The following is a 22269-nucleotide window of genomic DNA, read 5'->3' as shown; positions in this document are numbered from 1 at the left end:
GAAAGGGCAACCCTGTTGTGAAGAGCTCGCGCTCTAACCAAGTGAGCCATCTAGCCGCCCCTGTCAAATTCTTTTTTTGCATCTATTGATACAATCATATGATTTTTATCCTTCATTTTGTTTATGTTCTGTATCACATTAATTGGTTTCCAGATAGTGAACCCTTGGAATGCATCCCACTTGATCATATTATGTGATCATTTTAATGTATTGCCAAATTTGGTTTGCTAATACTTTGTTGAGGATTTTTGCATCTATGTTCATCAGGGATATTGGCCTATAATAGTCTTTGTAGTGTCTTTGTCTGGTTTTGGTATCACGGTGATGCTGGCTTTATCAAATGAGTTTGGGAATCTTCCCTCAGCTTCAATTTTGAGAATAGTTTGGGATGGGTAGGTATTAATTATTTAAATGTTTAAAAGAATTCACCTGTGAAGCCATCTGGTTCTGGAGTTTTGTTTGTTGGGAGTTTTTTGATTATTGATTCAATTTTGTTACTAGTAGTCAGTGTTCAAATTTTCTGTTTCTTCCTGATCAAATCTTGGAAGGTTGTATGTTTCTAGGAATTTGTCTTTATCATCTAGATTTTTAATTTGTTGGCATATAATCATTCATAGTATAGTCTTATAATCCCTTGTATCTCTGTGGTGTCATTTGTCACTTATCTTTCTTTTCTGATTTTATTTATTTGGGCTCTCTCTCTGTTAATTATTAGTTTCAGGTATACAAAACAATGCAATAGTTAGACATTTATACCCCTCACAAAGTGATAACCCCCCTCCCCAATCTACTACCCCTCTGACGTCGCATACAGCTGTTACATTTCCACTGTCTCTATTCCTTATGCTGTACTCCACTTCCTATGATTATATATATATATATAAATTTATATATATATATAAAATTATAGTTGGCATTCATTATTATTCAGCTTCAGGTTCAGGTGTACACTGCAGTGGTCAGGCACCTACACCATCCATGAAGTGGCCTCCCTAAGAAGACAAGTGTCCATCAAATACCCTACAAAATCTTTACAAAATTGTGGATTATATTCTCCAAACTGTCTTTTGTATCCCCGTGGCAATCTTGTGGTTACCAATTGTGCTTTCTAATCCCCTCACCTTCTCCTTCATCCTGACCCACCCATCTAGCAATCCTCAGTTTTTCTTCTATATCACTGAGACTGTTTCTGATTAGTTTGTTCATTTATTCTTTAGATTCCACATATAAGTGAGATCATATGGTATTTGTCTTTCTCTGTTTGACTTATTGCACTTAACATAATGTTCTCTAGGTTCATCCACATCGTTGCAAATGGTAATATTTCATTCTTCTTTATGGCCAAGTAATACTCCATTGTATGAATGTACCAGAGTTTCTTGATCCAGTCATCTACTGATGGGCTTTTTGGTTGTTTCCATGTCTTGGCTATTGTGAATAGTGCTGCAACAAACATCGGGGTTAAGAAATTTTTTTGAATTAGTGTTTTGCTTTCTCTGGATAGATATCTTGGAGTGGAATTGCTGGACCATAAGGTAATTTCATTTCCTGTTTTTTGAGATACCTTCATGCTGATTTCCATAGTGTCTGCACCAATCTGCCATCCCACCAGCAGTGCATGAGGGATCCCTTTTCTCCACATCCTAGCCAGCACTTGTTTGTTGATTTATTGATTATAGCCAGTTTGACGGGTGAGGTGGTATGTCATTGTGGTTTTTATTTGCATTTCTCTTATGCTTAGTGAGGTTGAGCATTTTCTCATACGTCTGTTTGCCATCTGTATGTCCTCTGTAGAAAAATGTCTCTTCATGTTCTCTGCCCATTTTTTAATTAGGTTGTTTGCTTTCTGGAGTTGAGTTGAATGAGCTATTTATAAATTTTGGTTATTAACCCCTTATCAGATATATCATTGACAAATATCTTCTCCCATTCAGTAGGATGTCTTTTTGTTTTATTGATGGTTTCTTTTACTGTGAAAAAACTTTTTAGTTTGATGTAATTCCATGTTTATTTTTTCTCTTACTTCCCTGCCCAAGGGGATATAGCAGTAAAAATATTACTAAAGGTAATGTCTGCAAACTTTCTTCTTTTTTTCCCAAGTCAAGTTGTTGTCCATTCAATCCTAGTTTGTGGGGGGTGCCATTCAGCTTCAAGTTGTTGTCCTTTCAGTCTTAGTTGTGGAGGGCGCAGCTCAGCTCCAGGTCTAGTTGCTGTTGCTAGTTGCAGGGGGCGCAGCCCACCATCCCCAACATTAGGGATGTTGGCCTGTAGTTGTTTTTTTTTTTTGTTTTTTGTTGTTGTTTTGTTTTTGTAATGTCTTTGTCTGATTTTGGGATCAGGGTGATAGTGGCCTCTTAAAAAGTGTTTGGGAGCCTTTCTTCCTTCTGGATTTTTTGGAATAGTTTGAGGAGAATAAGTGATAATTCTTTATTATTATATAGTGCCCATCTTTGTCTTTTAATATATTCTTCATTTTAAAGTCTGTTTTGTCAAATATAAGTATTGCTACTCCAGATTTTTTTCTCATTTTCATTTGCATGAAATATCTTATTCCAGCCCTTCACTTTCAGCCTGTGTGTGTCTTTTGATCTGAGGTGAGTCTCTTGTATACAGCATATACAAGGGTCTTGTTTTCTTATCCACTCAGCCACCCTGTGTCTTTTGACTGGAGCATTTAACCCATTTACATTTAAAGTGATTCATGATAGGTACATAGCTATTGCCATTTTGTTATTTGTATTTCTGGTCTTCATTAGTTAGATTGTTTTCATCTTTCTTCTGCTTACAGAAGCCCTTTTAATATTTCCTGCATTGCTGGCTTGGTGGTAATGAATTCCTTTAGCTTATTCTTTTCTAGGAAGGCTCTTTATCTCTCCTTCAATTTTAAATGATAGCCTTGCTGTATAAAGCCATCTAGGTTGTAGGCCTTTGTTTTTCATCACTTTGAATACCTCCTGCCACTCCCCTTTGGCCTGCAAACTTTCTGTAGAAAAGTCATTTGATAGTCTGATAAGAGTTCCCTTGTATGTAGCCCATTGTCTTTCTCTTGCTGCTTTTAGGTTTCTCTCTTTGTCTTTACCTTTTTTTGCCATTTTAACTATAATGTGTCTTGGTGTGGGCCTGTTGGGTTCATCTTGGGTGGAACTCTCTGCACTTCCTGGGCTTGTATGTTGGTTTCCTTTACCAGGTTAGGGAAGTTTTTGGTCATTATTACTTCAAATATGTTCTCAATCCCTTGCTCCCTCTCTTCACCTTCTGGTATTCCTATGATGTGCATGTTGTTGCGCTTGATGTTATCCCACAGGTCTCTTAAACCATTTTCGTTGGTTTTTATTCTTTGTTCTTTTTGTTGTTCCACTTGGGTGATCTCTGCTAACTTGTCTTCTAAATCGCTGATTCGATCCTCTGCCTCATTTCACCTACTGGTAATTCCTTCAAGTGTGTTCTTTATTTCAGTTATTGTATTTAGTTCTAACTGGTTGTTAGAAATCAAAATCCTTTATGATTTCTTTACCTTTCTTTACGTTCTCACTAAGCTCCTTAAACATTTTTATCATCAGTGTTCTGAACTCTGTCTCTGACAGGTTGTTTACCTCTATTTCATTTAGTACCAATTCTGGAGTTTCTTTCTGTTCTTTTATTTGGGACATGTTTCTTTGTTTCCCCATTTGGCTGACTCTCTGTGTTTGCTTTGATGTATTAAGTAGATCCCCTAGGGTTCTCAATCTTTAATGGGTGGCTTTATGTAGTATGTGTCCTTTATATTTGAATTGCACCTCCTCCCTATCCTCCTGTGAATGTGCTCCAGAGGTGACCCTTGTATTGTGTGTATTCTCCTGTTAAAGTTGAGCTTTAAATTGCTTTTGGTTTGTCAGTAGGTGGGATTGACTCCCAGGCTGACTAGCTGTGAGAATTGGCTCTGCCCACAGTGGATGAGCTGCTGTGTGAGGGTTGATCCCTCAGATGAGGCTTGGCCTCTATGGGCTCTTGTGTCTGTAGAGAATTCCCTCTGGGTGTGTGTTACTTGTAGGTCAAATCCGGTAATACTCTAGTTTGGTCTGGAGTTGGCCTCTGGATGTGTTGCATCTTGTGCCTCTTGGGCTGGGACCTGGTGTGGGGCGATTTCAGAACAAAACAAATCAACAAGTGCAGCAACAATAACAACAAAGGAAAAACCCAATACACTCACATGCAAAAAGCAACCAATAACCAACACTCAACACGGGGAAAAAAATCAATACAGAAAAATGGAAAGAGGGAGGAAAAGTATGGCAAGGAAAAGAAAAAAGAAAAGAAGAGAGAGACAAAGGGGAAAAAAAAAAAATATATATATATATATATATATATATATGCTAAAAATGATAATAATAAAAAAATTTAAAAAAGAAAGGGAAAAAAAAAAGCTGCACCAGTCTTGGCTTAAGCCCACCAAGATGTCTCCAGGTTGTCCTCTGCTGTACAAAGACTTCTCTTTGTGGAGGCAGAGCCAGACACCTGGTGCCCAGAGTGACCCTGGCAATGCAGTTCTAGATGAGTGGAGCTATGAGGTATGGTTGGTAGTTTTTACAAGGTCAGTGCAGTTTCTGCTCTCGCCTGCACATATGTGTGCTGAGAGCACCATAGCCAGCCACTGGGAGGTGGGCTTATTCCCAATGCCCAGGTCTCCTGAGGCTTAGGGCACTTCTTTGGTCTGGTAGGGGGGTGTGGAGGGTGTGAGATTTCTGAGCTGCTTGAAAGCCCAGAGCTGTCCCTGCCACCCGCTGCTGACCCCTGTGGGGGTCTCCACAGCTGTAATTGCCCTACTGCAAGTAGCCCAGAAAAGGTGGGGGTGGGGGAGGGAGGAGTCTTCTGTCTCCGTGCTGGACTCTTCCCTAGGTCACAGCAGCAAACTGGCTTTTTCAGGTCCTGAGCACTACAGCTCCTCTGTAATCTGACACTCCTCCTCAGTTCAGGGACCAGCTTGAGACTCTGGAAGGGTGGGGGTAGGATTGCTGTGGGACAGTGAGGGAGGGACCAAGGTATGGTGTTTGCTTTTTGTATGACCTAGGGCCTAGCTGGAGATCTCAGCTGAGGTTACTGCCTCAAATTCTGGACAGCTGACCTCTTCCCAAGAGAGAGCAGCTGTGGGGCACAGGGAGGGAGCCCACAACTGACTGCTGCAATCTCTGGTCTGCGTCCTGGGACTCCATGTCCCCACACCACTCCCTTCCCTCTTCCCCTGCTCACCCAGTTGGCCCACCTTTAAGTGATCCTCATGCGAGCCTCTTAGCTCTTCTGTGTGATGAGCAGAGTCTTTTGATGGGTTATAGAGGTTCAATTTGTGGTAAGTTCCAGAGGAGAACTCAAGAAGCCCACCTCACTGCTGCCTTTCCTATGACGTTACTTCTCTCTTTTTGATGTGTCTGCTTAAAGGTTTATTTATTTTTATTTTGTATATCTTTCCAAAGAACCAGCTCTAAGCGTCATTGATCATTTCTATTGCTTTTTCAGTCTCCATTTAATTTATTTCTGCTGTGCCTTTGCTCTTTTGGATGTCCTGGGAACTCCCAGAGGCCCTCTTTAAGCACCACCTGGGGGTTATTGCTAGTGAAAGACATTTGAATTTCTTTGAACGAATATAAGGGCAGATTTCAGCCACATAATCATACTAGGAAGTATTTTGACTAAGCTTTGTATTATCAGTGGTTTAGGTGTCCTGGGACTCTTTCTCATCTTTGAATATGGATGTAGAAGTTATCCGTGGACCAAATGTAACAAAATCTAGATCCAAGTGTTTTTTGCAATATCTGTGCCAAGTAAATAAATATCAGAGGATTTGTAGATATGTATCAGAGATATGCACACGTGAGGTCTGGAATTCTCTTTTTGAAGCAAATCTTGTTTTCTTTTTGTCTTCAGTAAGACCATTGTGTCAGAATTCCCCTTGGAGATTGATTTATAAATTTAGATGTGGAAGGGAATAAGGAGCTTAAGTCATTTTGTTAAAGTATGTTTATTAAAGTGTTATAGCACATTTTATTAAATATTTGTCCCTGTTGTAGCAGCCACTGACAGATACAGCTATATTTATGTCATAGAATCACCTGGTCATTAGTGGGTATCAATGCCTCTCTCGCTGGTTCATGAGACATCTGAGGACTAAATTTATTTTTCTTTCCTTAAGTGTGTCTTAACATTAGAGAAGGTTGGGTACAGTACCACATTGACTCCTAAGTGCCAGCACATAACAATTTTGTTGTATATCAGTATATAATGATTTGTTGGTGTTTATAAATACCAAAAAACTATGTATCTTTATAAAAAAATTTTTAAAGAACATATTATTTTAATATGTTCATATTATTTTAAGGCAATAATTTTGAAAGGTTTTGACAAATTAACCAAATGTTAGAAAACTGTATGAAAAAGTGACATAAGAAGAAACAGAAAACTCAAGTTGTCCTATAACTTTTAAATAAATGAAACCAGTAATAAAAAACATCTTTTCATAGAGAAACATCTAAGCCCAGTGGCTCTACTGATAAATTATACCAAATATTCTAGAAAGCAATCATTCCATGGTCATAGAGATTCCTCTAGAGAACAAAACAGGGAGATACACTCTCTGAATTGATTTGTGTAGGTAGCGTAACATTTAATAGAAAAACCTGGCAAGGAAAATAGAATTAAAATTACAGGCCAATCTCTTATGGACAGCAAAACCAATATCTTCAACAAAATATTGGCAAAGTCATCTGAGCAATGTGTCAAGATGAAGATACACTAAGACAAAAGTCATTTTGTAGGAATGCAATGTTGGTTTAATATTCAAAATAATAGAAAAATCAATATAATGAATGGCATTAACTGATTGAAAGAGAAAAAAATGATATGATTTTTTTTTCTCAATGGTGCAGAAAACACAAGCTAACATCATGCTTAAAGTGAAATCTTGAAAGTTTTACCTATTGAGGTAGGAACAAGCGGAGGCGGCCCTTTGTCACCACTTCTCTCCAACATTACATAGCACAGAATGGGGTAAAATGCAATAAAATGCATAAAAGTTGGAAAAACAAAGTGGAATTCACAGACGACAGGAGTATCAGTTCCAAAATTCCAAAGATAAATTATTAGACTTAGCAAGAGTGTCCAGAAAGATCACTACTTACAAATATCAACGTACAGAAAACACTTCTATATTTCTATACTAGCAACAGTTGGAAAATGAAATGTTAAAAGGTTTCCAATATCATCAGCAGTATCATGTTCCTAATTCCAAATCTAATAAAACATCCTTAGTGGCTCTGTGGGTAGAAATTATTGAACACTTTTGAGAGATGATTAAGAATGTCTAAACAAATGGAAAGATCCACAGAAGAATCTAAGCTATTTATTAACAATTCAAATCAAAACAGATGTTCTTTGGGAGGGGGTGGGGTGTTGAAAATTGGCAGGCAGATTCAGTGTGACCATTTGCTTTATCAATATCAAGAATTATTATACAGCTACGGTAATGTAGACAGCTGCATCTCAGTGAAGGGACACTTATTAGATCAAAGGATCAAAGGAACAGAATAGAGAGCTCAGAAACTCTGAGTGGACTCCAGCACAGTTTAAAAAAACAAACAAACCAGGAACCTGTGCAAAGATTGGGAAAAAATGGTTTCTTCATAAAAGTTTTTTGCCATTTAACCATATGGAAAAATCAGTTGGTAACTTACACTGCACACAAACCCAATTCCAGGTGGGTTAGAGACCTCAGGTTATGAGATAACAACATAAAACACTTAGATGATGACATCGATTGCTTAAAGACTTCAGGGAAAGAAGGGATTTCTGACAGAAGGTAGATGCACTAACCACCATGGAACAAGAATGACATAAATAGCCCCATTAAAAGGAAAAACTTTCATTCACTAGAAGACACCATAAAAGAGTGAAAAGACAAGTCACTCAGATGTGGAAGAGAAAGACACTAGCATGTAAATAGAGCCCTAAAAATGAATATGCAAAAGACAGATGATGCTATTGAAAATTGAACCGAAGATTGAACAGTGACACCACAGAGGAGCAAACAGTAATGACCAAAAAATTGGAGAAGTTGCTCCAGTTTGTGGGTCATCAAGACCATGCAATCAACCACTACAGGAGGTACAGCTCACTCCCCCAGGGTGCCAGCAGGTGACATGGAAAGCAGGCAGGAGGGGAGCCTCAGGAACTCTGCTGCTCTGCACAATCACAGGGAGAGACTGCGTCACCCTGGGGGTGCCCGGCGCCCAGTGCGTGCCTCACCCCGCAGTCCCTCTCCTAGAGGGTGTGTGCTCAGGAGAAGCCTTTCACAGTGTCCTCACCTGGACCAGCCCACAGGCGTAGTGGGTGTGCAGATGGATGGTGCTGCTTGTTGCTGAGAAGGCAGTGGGGCTTCTCCAGTCCACACAGCTGGTGCAGAGCCTGGAGAAGTTTCCAGTCCTCCCATCTCCCTGTGTAGTCCTTCTCTCCCCAGCACTGTCCTCCTGAATTAAAGGATGTCTCTGACCCTGTGCGTCCCTGCCTGTCCCCAGAGCCCACGGTGGTGTTTGCCAAGAAGCAGCAGGCATGCAGTGAGGTGCAGGCCAAGGCGGGGGCCAGCGCCACGCTGAGCTGTGAGGTGGCCCAGGCCCAGACGGAGGTGACGTGGTACAAGGATGGCAAGAAGCTGAGTGGGAGCTCGAAAGTGCGCGTGGAGGCCAAGGGCTGCGCCCGGCGTCTGGTGCTGCAGCAGGCGGGGAAGGCGGACAGCGGGGAGTACAGCTGCGAGGCCGGGGGCCAGAGGGTCTCCTTCCGCCTGGACGTCACAGGTCAGTTATCTGGGGAGGGGAGTGAATTAGCCTTGATTGGGGTGACGTTGTGACTGGCTCATAGCCTGACACGTGGTGGTCTTTCAATTAGTCCCGGTGGGGCTGAGCTGAGCTGGGTGTGTGTCCTGCTGTGGTGGGCAGTGGACAGGGACAGTGGATGACCACAGGTGGGTGTGGCTCTGATTGGCTCACCTGGCACTCTGCTCTCTTGCATCCTCTGTGGCCCAGGCAGACAAAGGTGCAAGTGTGGCTCCGGTGCCTGTGGATGGGCATCTCCCATCTGCTCCCATCCGGCTCTTTGTATCCTGTACCTGGACATGGTGGGAGGGAGGTGGGGAGCAGGGCCGGCCGGGCGAGCGGTAGCCCAGGGCAGGGAGAGCTGGCTCTGATGGCGCGGGCTGTGCCAGCTCCAGTACCAGGCATCAGGCAGGTGTGGAAGTGGTCAAAGTTTGAGGACCAGCACCCCTCAGCCCTCCGCTCGTCAGGTCCAGAGCGTGCCGATCCAGTGTGCTCATGGGATGAAACCATTGTATGCTATTGTGTGGAGCTCATTGCCCAGCAGCCCTGCCTCGTCTGTCCTGGTCCCCGGGTCTGCAACATGAGCTGGATCTGCTGAGGCCTCTGGATGCATGTCCCTCTCTGTCCCCAGAGCCCACGGTGGTGTTTGCCAAGAAGCAGCAGGCACGCAGTGAGGTGCAGGCCGAGGCGGGGGCCAGCGCCACGCTGAGCTGTGAGGTGGCCCAGGCCCAGACGGAGGTGACGTGGTACAAGGATGGCAAGAAGCTGAGTGGGAGCTCGAAAGTGCGCGTGGAGGCCAAGGGCTGCGCCCGGCGTCTGGTGCTGCAGCAGGCGGGGAAGGCGGACAGCGGGGAGTACAGCTGCGAGGCCGGGGGCCAGAGGGTCTCCTTCCGCCTGGACGTCACAGGTCAGTTATCTGGGGAGGGGAGTGAATTAGCCTTGATTGGGGTGACGTTGTGACTGGCTCATAGCCTGACACGTGGTGGTCTTTCAGTTAGTCCCGGTGGGGCTGAGCTGAGCTGGGTGTGTGTCCTGCTGTGGTGGGCAGTGGACAGGGACAGTGGATGACCACAGGTGGGTGTGGCTCTGATTGGCTCACCTGGCACTCTGCTCTCTTGCATCCTCTGTGGCCCAGGCAGACAAAGGTGCAAGTGTGGCTCCGGTGCCTGTGGATGGGCATCTCCCATCTGCTCCCATCCGGCTCTTTGTATCCTGTACCTGGACATGGTGGGAGGGAGGTGGGGAGCAGGGCCGGCCGGGCGAGCGGTAGCCCAGGGCAGGGAGAGCTGGCTCTGATGGCGCGGGCTGTGCCAGCTCCAGTACCAGGCATCAGGCAGGTGTGGAAGTGGTCAAAGTTTGAGGACCAGCACCCCTCAGCCCTCCGCTCGTCAGGTCCAGAGCGTGCCGATCCGGTGTGCTCATGGGATGAAACCATTGTGTGCTATTGTGTGGAGCTCATTGCCCAGCAGCCCTGCCTCGTCTGTCCTGGTCCCCGGGTCTGCAACATGAGCTGGATCTGCTGAGGCCTCTGGATGCATGTCCCTCTCTGTCCCCAGAGCCCACGGTGGTGTTTGCCAAGGAGCAGCAGGCACGCAGTGAGGTGCAGGCCGAGGCAGGGGCCAGCGCCACGCTGAGCTGTGAGGTGGCCCAGGCCCAGACGGAGGTGACGTGGTACAAGGATGGCAAGAAGCTGAGTGGGAGCTCGAAAGTGCGCGTGGAGGCCAAGGGCTGCGCCCGGCGTCTGGTGCTGCAGCAGGCGGGGAAGGCGGACAGCGGGGAGTACAGCTGCGAGGCCGGGGGCCAGAGGGTCTCCTTCTGCATGGACGTCACAGGTGGGTGCAGCGGGGAAAAGAGGACAAGTGCCTGACCAATCAATGGATGGGCACTTCTCTGTAAGTCTGTACCTGTCCTGTGGGTGTGTTTGCACCTGGGTTGGGTTCTGCTGACATGTCTAGCCCCAGGGCTCTGTCCTCTCCCAAGCTTTTGGGTCAGAGGATGCTGGCTGCAGACCGTAGTCCAGGATGTTCTGAGCATCTCTTGTCCCAGGTTTCTGCTCCTCTGCCACATTTCCACCTTCCCCAGCATGAAACCTATCACAGAGGCTTCTGTAGGCTGCTGATGCCTGAGGTCTGTGGAAATACTTGTTCTCTGTCAGGGTCCTGGAGTGCACACATTTCCTGTTTTAAGTCCCCCTGGGCAACTGTGGAGCTCAGCTCTGCTCTGGGGAACCTCACCCAAGGGGCCTCTGGCCTTAGATGCCCTTGCCCTCCGTGAGCTTAGGTCCCCGTCTCTGGCCTTGGGGCCCTGACCTCCAGCTGTTATGAGGTCAGCCCTGGGGGCTGGCTGCTGCTCAGAAGCACATCCTGGGCCTGCATCCCAACTCTCCCAGCTGATGACAGCTCTGGGTTTCAGAGTCCTGCTTGCAGTGTTCCTCCTGAGCTGCTCCATCCCCATCTGTGGCCTTTGCCTACCTGCCCCCATCCTACAGCCAGCTTCCTTTACAGATACTCCCCTGGATCAGCCCTCAACAGAGACCCTCTTGGGCCCCCTCCTGGGGTCTTCCCCTCCCCCTTTGTCAGCCCCCCTGCTTGGCTGCTGGAGGCACTCAGGCTGTTCCACACCTATCAGCCTTTGTCCTCAGAGTTCTGCCACCCAGGCTGCCCTTGCCAGCTCCTTCCCTGGCCCTGTTCCTTTCATCCTTCTGGAATGTTGGCCCAGCCCCCACTGTATCTGCTTATGGGGCCATGTTTCCCTGGAAGGGCAGGCACCCAGGCCTCTAGGCTCTTGGTCAGAGCTTGTGGCCCCCAAGTCTGTGCTGTGGCCCCTCCTGGCCACTCTTCTTGACCCCTGGGAGCCTGGATGGTGGCCATCAGGTGGTGTGGGACCCTGCTGTGGTCACTCTTGGGCTGCTCAGTGGAGGCAGGGGCCAAGGGCTGGATGAGCAGGTTATTGAAGGTGGACTGGAACTTGGGGGAGCCCCATTCCAGGTCTTTTCCCACCACATGGCCCCAGGCCAGGGATGTCAGGGTTCCTGCTCTCATGCTGACTGACCTCCCCCCACAGAGCCGGAGCATGAACCCCCAGCCCTGGAAAGACCCGGAGGGAAGGAGCCTCTGGTAGTCAGGGAACACGAAGATATCGTCCTTACCGCCACGCTCGCCACACCCTCTGTGGCTGCGGTGACATGGTTCAAGGATGGCGTGGAGATTCGTCGCAGCAAGCGGCATGAGACGGCCAGTCTAGGGGACACGCACACCCTGACCGTGCGCGGTGCGCAGACCCTGGACAGCGCCGTCTACAGTTGCCGCGTGGGCGCGAAAGGGCAGGACTTCCCGGTGCAGGTAGAAGGTCAGTGGTCTGCACACAGTCCTCTGGGAACCCCGCATCTACTGGTCTCACGTGAGGGAGTGCAGGCTGTGTCCGGGAGTGGATCTGGGTGGGGCTCAGAGTGAGCGACTCCGCAGTGCAGAGTCGATCCCTGTGAGCTGAGCCCCTCCCAGCTGACAGCCCTCCCCTCCCGCAGAGGTGGCTGCCAAATTCTGCCGGCCCCTGGAACCAGTGGTCGGGGAGCTGGGAGGCACAGCAACGCTGGCCTGTGAGCTGAGCCCGGCACAGGCCGAGGTGCTGTGGCGCTGTGGGAGCACGCAGCTCCGGGCCGGCAAGCGCTTCCAGATGGCTGCGGAGGGGACCCGGCGCTCACTCACGGTGTCGGGCTTGCGGGAGGAGGATGCGGGCGAGTACGTGTGCGAGAGTCGCGATGACCGCACCAGCACCAGGCTCTCTGTCCGAGGTACGTGGCCGCCGCGCTCAGGCTGGGGAGCCCCGACTAGGGCACGGGCCTGGGTGTTCCCGGGAGGCTTCCGGGAGGAGGTGTCCTTCCATGGGGCTTCGCTCATCCTGCCCACCTCTGAAGTGGAGCTCCTGTCCGCAGTCCCCCGCGAGGTCAAGTTCACGTCCGGGCTGAGCGCCGTGGTCGCGGAGGAAGGCCAAGAAGCCACCTTCCAGTGCGTGGTGACCCCCAGCGACGCGGTGGTCACGTGGTTTCGGGACGGCGCCCAGCTGCAGCCCAGCGAGAAGTCTGTCATCTCACAGAGCGGCGCCAGTCACAGCCTGACCATCTTGGGCCTGGCTCTGGAGGACGCCGGCCAGATAACCGCGGAGGCTGAGGGCGTCACATCCGTGGCCGCCCTCCGGGTCCGAGGTGCGCCTGTGTGGGGTGGCGGGGCGTTTGGGCGTCTCCCTGGTGGGCTGGTTTCTGGCTGTCATCCTACTGTTCCCTAGTGTCCAGCTCATCTGTCTGGCTACCTCAGGGGACACAGGGTTTGCTGGGGACAAAGAAAAGATTGAGGTGGGACCGAGGGGCCAGATACCTGCTCTGAAAGGGAGAAAGTAAACAGCTGCACTGCATACCTGGTCTGGGAATGGGTGAAGACTTCCTGGAGGAAGTGTCCCACGCTGAGCCCCGTGGATGGTGAGGTGGGAGGGAGTGGAGCTGGCAGCCAGTGCAAACAGAGGCAGGAGGTGGGCATGCTCTTTGCTTGCTGAAGCCAAATTGTGTCCGGGGGCAGCCAGGATTTCACTGAGGGTAAGTGGGAGCCACCGCAGGTTCTTGAGGGAGTAATGTGGGCAGATTCACCTTCTGGGGTGGTCATAGCACAGCCTGGGACTGGGAGGTCCACTCCAGTGTGTTTTTCTTAATGTGGGTGCTCCCAGGGCCTCGATGGAGCCGAGACACTGATGCAGCAGATATGGGGGCTGAGTCTGCCTGTCTCACTAGCTCTCTGTGTCCTGAGGCTGCTGGTCACCAGTCACATTTAGGAGCTTCAGGCACTGGGGCATGGTAGGGTTAAGAATGGGAGCAGGAGGTCGGAGGGGGCTGAAGGAGAAGCCCCATGAGCCTCAGTTTCCTCCCCTAAAATCTGTTTTCTGCCATGAAATTGTACCTGTGCAGGTATGCAGTTGGGCTCTGAGTACCGCCAAGACCTTGCCAGGCTTGGGGTCGGAATGTGGTGGGGGCTGCTCTGCCGGCTGGGGTGATGGAGGGGGCGCGGACAGGAGCCTCTATGCTTGGAGTTCCTGAGTGGCAGTGGCTGTGTGACCGCTTTTCCCGACTCCAGAGGCTCCAGTCCTGTTCAAGAAGAAGCTGGAGCCACAGACGGTGGAGGAGTGGGGCTCTGTGACCATGGCGGTGGAACTGACGAGGCCCTGGCCAGAGGTCAAGTGGACACGAAACGCTGTTGCCCTGGCCCCGGGCGAGAATGTGGCAATCTACGCCAAGGGCACAAGTCACTGCTTGGTTCTCCGCAGTGTGGGTTTCGCTGACCGTGGCTTCTATGGTTGCGAGACGCCAGATGACAAGACGCAGGCCAAGCTCACCGTGGAAAGTGAGTTCTGGGGCTGCTGGGCCTGGGGTCTGCACCCAGGAGGGGAGAGGGAGGAAGGAAGGGAGGAAGGCAGGAGAGAATAAAGAGAATAGGTCTCCTGCTGGAGACTTTAGCCTGGGAAGGGAGTCAAAAGGGAGGGGACAGCTCCCGGGGGCTGGGTCATGGGGATGTGGGAGGGCAGGAGGGGCTGGGTTGGGCCTCCCCTGGAGAGCGGTTCTGCGGGTGAGAGTGGGCCTCCCCTGGAGAGCGGTTCTGCGGGTGAGAGTGGGCCTCCCCTGGAGAGCGGTTCTGTGGGTGAGAGTGGGCCTCCCCCTCCAGGGCACCACACTGAGCTCTGAGGCCTCCTGGGGAGGTGAGGGGGTGCTGGCCAGAGGGTCAGGGTCTGGATGCAGTGGCTCACCCATCATGCATTTGCCCTGCAGTGCGCCAGATCCGGCTTGTGCAGGGCCTGCAGGAGGTGGAGGTGCGGGAGCAGGGCTCTGTCACCATGGAGGTGGAGCTGTCGCATGCCGATGTAGAGAGCAGCTGGACACGCGATGGCCTGCGGCTCCAGCCGGGGCCCACATGCCAACTGGCCGTGCGAGGTTCTATCCACACCCTCACGCTGTCCAGGCTGCAGCCGCAAGATGGAGGCCTCATTGCCTTCAAGGCCGAGGGCGTGCACACGTCCGCACGGCTCATGGTCACTGGTGCGTGGGGGGAGGGGTGGGTGGGACCCAGGAGTGGGGTGGGACCCACTAGAGAGCACAACCGCCCCAGTTTCCAAGGTGGCCCAGGAAGGCAGGTGGGAACAGGGACGTGGAATCCTGAGGGGAGGGAGCACACGATCTTAGAACCAGCTGAGTGATTCTGTCCAGCTCAGGCCCTGGCCCTAGAGGGCACCCCTGGGACCTGCCTCTCACCTCTCCCTCTTGCCTCCCTAGAGCTGCCTGTGAGGTTCATCCGCCCACTACAGGATGTGGTGGCCACAGAGAAGGACAAAGTGATCCTAGAGTGTGAGCTGTCGCGCCCCAACGTGGATGTGCGCTGGCTGAAGGTGCCTCCCCTCCTACCCTTCTGCCCCTCCCGCCCACAGTGGGTGGGCAAGAGTGGGACCAATGGATGGGCAGCCCAAGAGCCTGACCGGGCCACATCCCTCCCACAGGATGATGTGGAGCTGCAGGTGGGCAAGATGATGGGCATGGTGGCCCAGGGCGCCTGCCGGACTCTCATCATTTACCGGTGTGTGCTTGGGGACCAGGGCGTGTATATGTGTGACGCCCATGACGCTCAGACCTCGGCCTCCGTGAAGGTACAAGGTGAGGGCTGGACAGAGTAGGAGTGAGGGCCCAGAGCAAAGACGTCCTGCTCCCCCAGCAACCCCAAGAGAGGTGGCCCCGCCCCCTCATGTACCCTCAGCAAGCTGGGGCAGGGGGGACGGGGCAGGCAGCTCTATGCATCAGGGTGTGGCAGGGCCTCCCTTGCTGCTCCAGGCCGCAACGTCCAGATCGTGAGGCCCCTGGAGGACGTGGAGGTGATGGAAAAGGAGGGCGCCACCTTCTCCTGTGAGGTCTCCCATGACGAGGTGCCTGCCCAGTGGTTCCGGGAGGGCAGTAAAGTTCAGCCCAGTGACAATGTACGCATTCGCCAGGAAGGTATGACTACAACAGCGATGGGCTGCTGGAGGGCCTCTCCCCCTCCCCCTGGTCTCTCTCCCATTGCTGAGTGGTCTGCCATTCCCAGGAAGGACATACACGCTCATCTACCGAAGGGTCCTGGCAGAAGAAGGAGGAGAAATCCGATTTGTAGCTGAAAATGCAGAATCACGAGCCCAGCTCCGAGTGAGAGGTGAGGCGGTCTTAGGGGAGGGCGCTGGTTGGACAACATGTGAAAACACATGTATGCTGTGCCAGCTGTCCAGACACAGGTCTGGAGAGTCTCTGAGCCCCTCCGGGACAGGGTAGGGGTAAAACAGGAGAAGAGAAAGGGGGTGTTGCCTTGGAGGCAGGAAGACAAGGGTCTGGGGGAGGCAGCCCACCTTTGTTTAAAATAGAGGTACCAGTGAATTCTTCCTCCTGGGACTGCAGTAGGCCCTGGAGAGAAGGTATTGAGGCCCTGGCAGCAGGTGAGCTCCTGGTCTTACCTGGTGGACTTGATGACAGGAGTGAGTGGCCACCGGGCATGAGGGAGGGAGGGTCTGCAGACAGATGGTGTGGTCCGCAGGCCAGGCCCGGGTGAGGACACGTGGGGGGTTGGGGGGTGAGGGGTGGGAGGTGGAGAGGTGAGGGGGGAGGTGGGGGGGTGAGGTTGTGCATGATAAGGGCCAGTCGGGATGATGGGGGGGGGCGTGCCTGCCTTCTTTGTGGTCAATTGTATGGTGAGGGTCCCAGCTCTCAAGGCGACACCCAGCCCAGCCTGGCTTGTTGGCGGCTACACAGGCAGAGAGCCCACCCCCCCACCCCAGTTCTGGGAGGCTGAGCTGCTGCCCTGGCCCTGCCCTGCCCCGCCCATAGAGCTGCCGGTGTCCATCTTGCGCCCGCTGCGTGACAAGATCGCCATGGAGAAGCACCGGGGTGTACTCGAGTGCCAGATGTCGCGGGCCAGCGCCCAGGTGCGGTGGTACAAGGGTGGCGTGGAACTGCAGCCTGGGCCCAAGTACGAGATGGTCAGCGATGGCCTTTACCGCAAGCTGATCATCAACGACGTGCAGCCTGAGGACGAGGACACTTACACCTGTGATGCAGGCGATGTGAAGACCTGTGCCCAGTTCTTCGTGGAAGGTATGGGCAAGGCCGGTGGTCAGCTGGCCCCTGTGCCTGGGAAGGGACTACGTCCTTTACCATTGGCCCTGACACTTGGAGGCGGCCAGGTCTGAAAAGGGCCTGACTAGGGGTGTCGGGCCACAGCTTGAGATGGGGGGGATGTGAGCACCATATGGAGGGGGAGGGTTTGTTCACCGGAAGAAACACGGACCCTGGGGGAGGGGTGGCCTGCGGTCCTCCCGCAGGCCTGCTCTGTGACAGGCCCCTCACCCACAGAGCAATCCATCACCATCGTGCGGGGCCTGCAGGACGTGACAGTGATGGAGCCCGCCCCTGCCTGGTTTGAGTGTGAGACCTCCATCCCATCTGTTCGGCCGCCCAAGTGGCTGCTGGGCAAGACAGTGCTACAGGCGGGGGCGGACGTGGGCTTGGAGCAGAAGGGCACCGTGCACAGGCTGACGCTGCGGCGCACCTGCGCCACCATGTCTGGGCCGGTGCACTTCACCATCGGCAAGGCGCGCTCCACCGCCCGCCTGGTTGTCTCAGGTAAGCACATGCAGCCAGCGGGCGGGTTGCGGGTGGAGGGGTACGTGCAGACGCAGCGCAGGGTCAGGGTAACCGCGGTTTTCTGGGCTCTGTGGCCCGGCCCGCCCCACAGCGCTGCTCTCTCCCCTTCGGTGCAGACATCCCCGTAGTGCTCACGCGGCCGCTGGAGCCCAAGGCAGGGCGCGAGCTGCAGTCAGTAGTCCTGTCCTGCGACTTCAAACCGGCCCCCAAGGCGGTGCAGTGGTACAAGGAGGACACGCCCCTGGCACCGTCTGACAAGTTCAGGATGAGTCTGGAGGGTCACATGGCAGAGCTGCGCGTACTGCGGCTCACTCCTGCTGACGCTGGCATCTACCGGTGCCAGGCCGGCAGCGCCCAGAGCAGCGCCGAGGTCACCGTGGAAGGTGCGGGGGAAGGAATACAAGGCCATCGGGAAGGTCCTGGGGGAGGTGGCGGAGGCGTGCGCTGAGCTTCCCAGTGTGCTCTTGGCAGTGCGGGAAGTAACGGTGACGCAGCCGCTGCAGGACACAGAGGCCATGGAGGAGGGCCGCGCCTGCTTCTCGTGTGAGTTGTCCCACGAGGATGAGGAGGTGGAGTGGTCGCTTAACGGGACGCCCCTCTACAACGACAGTTTCCACGAGATCACCCACGAGGGCCGCCGCCACACTCTGGTGCTGAAGCGGGTCCAGCGGGCGGATGCGGGCACCGTGTGCGTCTCTTCCCCTAAGGTGACGGCCTCTGCCCAACTGGCGATTAGAAGTGAGTAGTCCCTGGAGAGCTCCCTCCCAGGGGTCCCCGCGGGCGGAGGTAGCGGCTCCCTCACTCACCTGCCTACACCTTGCCCGCAGCGAAACCGGTGGTATTTCTGAAGGCGCTGGACGATGTATCTGCAGAGGAGCGGGGCACTCTGGCCCTGCAGTGTGAGGTCTCAGACCCTCACGCTCGAGTGGTGTGGCGCAAGGACGGCGTGGAGCTGGGTCCCAGCGACAAGTACGACTTACTGCACACGGCGGGCACACGCGGGCTAGTGGTGCACGACCTGAGCCGGGACGACGCGGGTCTGTATACCTGCCACCTGGACAACGAGGAGACACGGGCGCGTGTCAGCGTGCACGGTGCGTGGGGGCGTGGTCGGGGCGCTGGGGCGGGGCCACCTCCCCTAGGCTCCGCCCCCTCCGAAGCCGGGGCTGCTCTGCTGAACCCGGAGAGATCAGGCAAACTGGGAGGAGCAGGCTTGACATGGTACTTAAGAGGCCCAGCTGTAGGCAGGTGGACAGGGACAGCGGGCAACCAGGGACGCAGGGGAGACTGGACGGGACCCTGCCTGATGGAATCCCATGGTACTCGTTTTCGACAGGGATCTGAGACATTCACTGTGCACCAGGGGATGTGTGTGGGTAGGTGTGAGGCCTGTCAGTGGAGTCTCCTGGAGATAGTGGAAGAGGCTGAGCTGTCGGGTGGGGGATGCCCAGCACAGCCTGGACCTGGTTCCCCAACCACGTGGTCGCCTGGCCTCCTCTGTGCACCGCTGTCTTAGCTCAGCTCCACTAGTCCTGCTTCCCCTCCACGTGCATGGCAGGCCTGTTGCCTGTGACCCTGTGGGGGGGTCCCTGACATCTGGAGGGGTTTGAGATGAGACTGGAAAGGGGGCAGAGCGGTACAGTAAGCTTGCCCCAGCGCTAGATGGCTCCTTCACTCAGAGCACCTGTCCTTTTTGTTCTGGAGCATATGAGCTGGTGACAACCCCTGGTGCTTTGTTCTCTACCTGTTGGTTTGTAGCAGATAGGAAGTCAGCTGCCCTGGTTGAAACTCACAGCTATTGGCCATCCAAACACCAGGGTGCAGCCAGCGGGAGGCCAAGGGGGCATTTGTTGAGGGGCAACAGGCCTGCCAGGACTGGAGCTGCGGAGGGTGGGTATTTGGTCCTTGAGGCCACTACGGGGCTCGATGGCACTGGTCTCAGAGGGCAAGCATCCATGGCCTGACCAGCGTGACAGCCTTCTCCTGTGATCCATAGACCTGCATGTGGGCATCACCAAGAGGCTGAAGACGGTGGAGGTGCTGGAGGGTGAGAGCTGCAGCTTTGAGTGCATCCTGTCCCATGAGGACACTGGCAACACAGCTGTGTGGATGATCAGCGGGAAGACCGTGGGCACCTCGGGCCGCTTCCAGGCCACACGCCAGGGCCGCAAGTACACCCTGGCTGTGAGAGAGGTGGTGCCAGCTGACGCTGGGGAGGTTATCTTTTCAGTGAGGGACCTCACCTCTAAGGCCTCGCTTATCGTCAGAGGTGAGCACCACAAGACTGGGCAGATGGGCATCTCGGTAGGCTGCACCTGGGCCCTTTCCAGGCAGCCTGCAGTGAGGCTTTGGGCTGGGCAGTCCTCCAGGGGGTACTTCTGGGGACTGTGTCCCTCAGCCACTGGTGGAGGACCAGAGGCTTCTTTCAGGGTGCTGGGGGTTTCTAGTCATCCGGGGGCTCAGTCTCTAGGGCGAGGCTTTCCTTTCTCTGGGCAGGAGCAGGGTTTCTGGTCTTTCATTCATGGTTCAACTGTCATGGTAGCTCCAGGGCATGTGGTCACTGAGCCAGTGAAACCACCATAGGTGTTCCATAGGCTCCTAGCACAAATACTGGTGCAGATCAGTGAAGCTCGGTTCACAGTCGGTACCAGCCATGGCCACACTTTGAGTCATGGGCTCTGAATGATGTTGGGAACATCTGTGGTCTCATATCTCCCCCTCAAATACGGGGAGCCCCCAATGGCTGTGACAGTGGGGGCTCCGGTATTCCAGGGCTCTGAGGCTCCTGGGTCTGAGGTTCCAGAGTTTTGGGCTATAGGTCTGTGGTCTTGGCCTCCAGACCCTGAAAGTTCATGAGTGCCTGCCCTGTGCTCACCCCTGGCATGGCTGTGGCTGTGGCCGTGCCTCACAGGCCACCTCTGCTTCCTTCAGAGAGGCCGGTGGACATCACGAAGCCACTGGAGGACCAGCGGGCCACACCAGGCAAGGATGCAGTACTGAGCTGTGAGCTGTCGCGGGCAGGCACCACGGTGCGCTGGCTGAAGGACGGGAAGGCCATTCGCAAGAGTCAGAAGTATGATCTGCTCAGTGAGGGCACAAGGGCTGTGCTGGTCATCCGTGCAGCCTCGCTCAAGGATTCCGGCGAGTACACGTGCGAGACAGAAGTTTCCAAGAGCACAGCCAACCTCCTCATAGAAGGTAACCATGAGAGACTCTGGGGCGGCCCCCATGACCTCTCTCTCCCAAAGACCCCCTAGGGGCCTCTGCTGTGCTGTCCCAGGTGGAAAGGGAGGGATCCCAGAGGGAAGAGGCTCAGCAATGTCCCTGAGGTTGTGTGGGCAGGTGGGGAGAACTGCCCATGTCCCGAGGGGGAGTGTGGGGTCTACAGGCCTCACCTCCACCCTTTCTCGCCTCCTCCCCCAGAAAAGGCAAACTGGTTCACTGAGGAGCTAGCTGATCTACAGGTGGAGGAGAAGGGCACGGCCATGTTTACCTGCAAAACGGAGCACCCCGCGGCTGTGGTGATCTGGCGCAAAGGCCTCTTAGAGCTGCGCGCCTCAGGGAAGCACATGCCCAGCCAGGAGGGCGTGACATTGAAGCTCACCATCAGTGCCCTGGAGAAGGTGGACAGTGACACCTACACCTGTGACATCGGCCAAGCGCAGTCCCAGGCACGGCTCCTGGTGCAAGGTGAGGCCAGCACATTGCATGGATTTCACAGCCTGTGGTGTGGCCAATGTAAGCCTTGTTTAAAGCAGACTTGGAGACTCTGGACAAGCCCAGCCTCGGTCTGCCTATCTCTGGGAGGGGGTTGCCGTGGGTGGTCTCATCTCTGAGGCCCTCCAGCTGGATCTTGTGCGAATGAGTCAGCAGCCCTCATTTATTACTGCATTTGTGTTTCTGGAACTCCTTCTATGTGCTGGCATGTGCCTGGGCCCCACGCATGATCTCCATGTGTATTTGCACATGGATGTACCTCTTCTGCTCCTGGAGGTCTCCATGTTTGAGTAGTAGTTTGTATCTGGCAGGCGGGATGAGGGTCATCATCGTCTCCATCTCACAGATAAGGAAATTAGCACTTTACCTGGCATTGTCGGGCATGGTGGCATCCTGGCAGGATTGAGCCCAGCCCTCCTGACCCCAGGGCCAGTGTCCAAGGTGGAGTCAGCTGGAGGTCTGTCCAAAGGAAAAAGAATAACAAGAAAGCTTTGCTTGTTTTTTTTCTCTCCTTTCCAGTGAGTCCAGTGAGCTCACTGTAAAAGTGTTTAGTGTAGTAGACGTTCCATTTGCTAATAAAGAGGGTACTCACACTTAACCAAAAAGTCAGTTAATGCAGCACCACACAGAAACAAAACACGCTCTTTACAAAACTTAAAACGGTCACATGGTATGGCCAATGCCTTTTCCCTGTGTGTTGGTCCTCAAATGAGAATTCCCCGTCTGCCTCCGGATGTGCGCTATATACTTTCTGGTGCCCGGTGTCCACTACCTGGTGTCCAGTGTCTGGCATCCACTGCCCAGTGTCTGGTAGCTAGTGTCCAGTGCCCAATGTCCAGCATCCAGTGCCTGGTGCCCAGTGCTCAGTGCCCGGCACCTGGTGTCCAGTGCCCGGTGTCCAGCATCCAGTGCCTGGGACCCAGTGCTCAGTACCTGGCACCCAGTGTCCAGTGCCTGGTACCTGGTGTCCAGTGCTTGGTGTCTGCTGGCAGCTTTAAGACTCCCGTGAATGTGGAGGAATCTGAT

At 53.1% G+C, this 22269-nt stretch overlaps 1 protein-coding gene across 18 annotated transcripts in view; it reads left to right on the top strand.

Moving 5' to 3' along the window:
- OBSCN (obscurin, cytoskeletal calmodulin and titin-interacting RhoGEF) overlaps positions 1 to 22269 on the top strand; it is a 147188-nt gene that overhangs the window by 57133 nt on the left and 67786 nt on the right. For all 18 annotated transcript variants that reach the window (XR_016021423.1, XM_088798862.1, XM_088798859.1 and 15 more), the window contains 20 exons: positions 8541 to 8816; positions 9466 to 9741; positions 10391 to 10666; positions 11898 to 12182; positions 12358 to 12624; positions 12766 to 13035; positions 13952 to 14218; positions 14641 to 14907; positions 15142 to 15254; positions 15363 to 15516; positions 15691 to 15852; positions 15941 to 16045; positions 16711 to 16977; positions 17236 to 17505; positions 17643 to 17909; positions 17998 to 18264; positions 18354 to 18620; positions 19523 to 19795; positions 20458 to 20724; positions 20950 to 21216. Coding sequence is in view for 17 of the 18 variants with exons in the window: in XM_088798862.1 (XP_088654988.1) it covers positions 8541 to 8816; positions 9466 to 9741; positions 10391 to 10666; positions 11898 to 12182; positions 12358 to 12624; positions 12766 to 13035; positions 13952 to 14218; positions 14641 to 14907; positions 15142 to 15254; positions 15363 to 15516; positions 15691 to 15852; positions 15941 to 16045; positions 16711 to 16977; positions 17236 to 17505; positions 17643 to 17909; positions 17998 to 18264; positions 18354 to 18620; positions 19523 to 19795; positions 20458 to 20724; positions 20950 to 21216 (4863 nt within the window). In the remaining variant the exon portion in view is untranslated. The remainder of the gene's footprint in view (positions 1 to 8540; positions 8817 to 9465; positions 9742 to 10390; positions 10667 to 11897; positions 12183 to 12357; positions 12625 to 12765; positions 13036 to 13951; positions 14219 to 14640; positions 14908 to 15141; positions 15255 to 15362; positions 15517 to 15690; positions 15853 to 15940; positions 16046 to 16710; positions 16978 to 17235; positions 17506 to 17642; positions 17910 to 17997; positions 18265 to 18353; positions 18621 to 19522; positions 19796 to 20457; positions 20725 to 20949; positions 21217 to 22269) is intronic.

This window comes from Rhinolophus sinicus, chromosome 5, assembly GCF_057876585.1.
Source record: "Rhinolophus sinicus isolate RSI-liver-muscle chromosome 5, RSI-T2T, whole genome shotgun sequence".
In the NCBI taxonomy this organism is placed as follows: domain Eukaryota; kingdom Metazoa; phylum Chordata; class Mammalia; order Chiroptera; family Rhinolophidae; genus Rhinolophus; species Rhinolophus sinicus.
The sequence above is the reverse complement of the archived record's forward strand: the minus strand, read 5'-3'. Positions and strand labels throughout refer to the sequence as shown.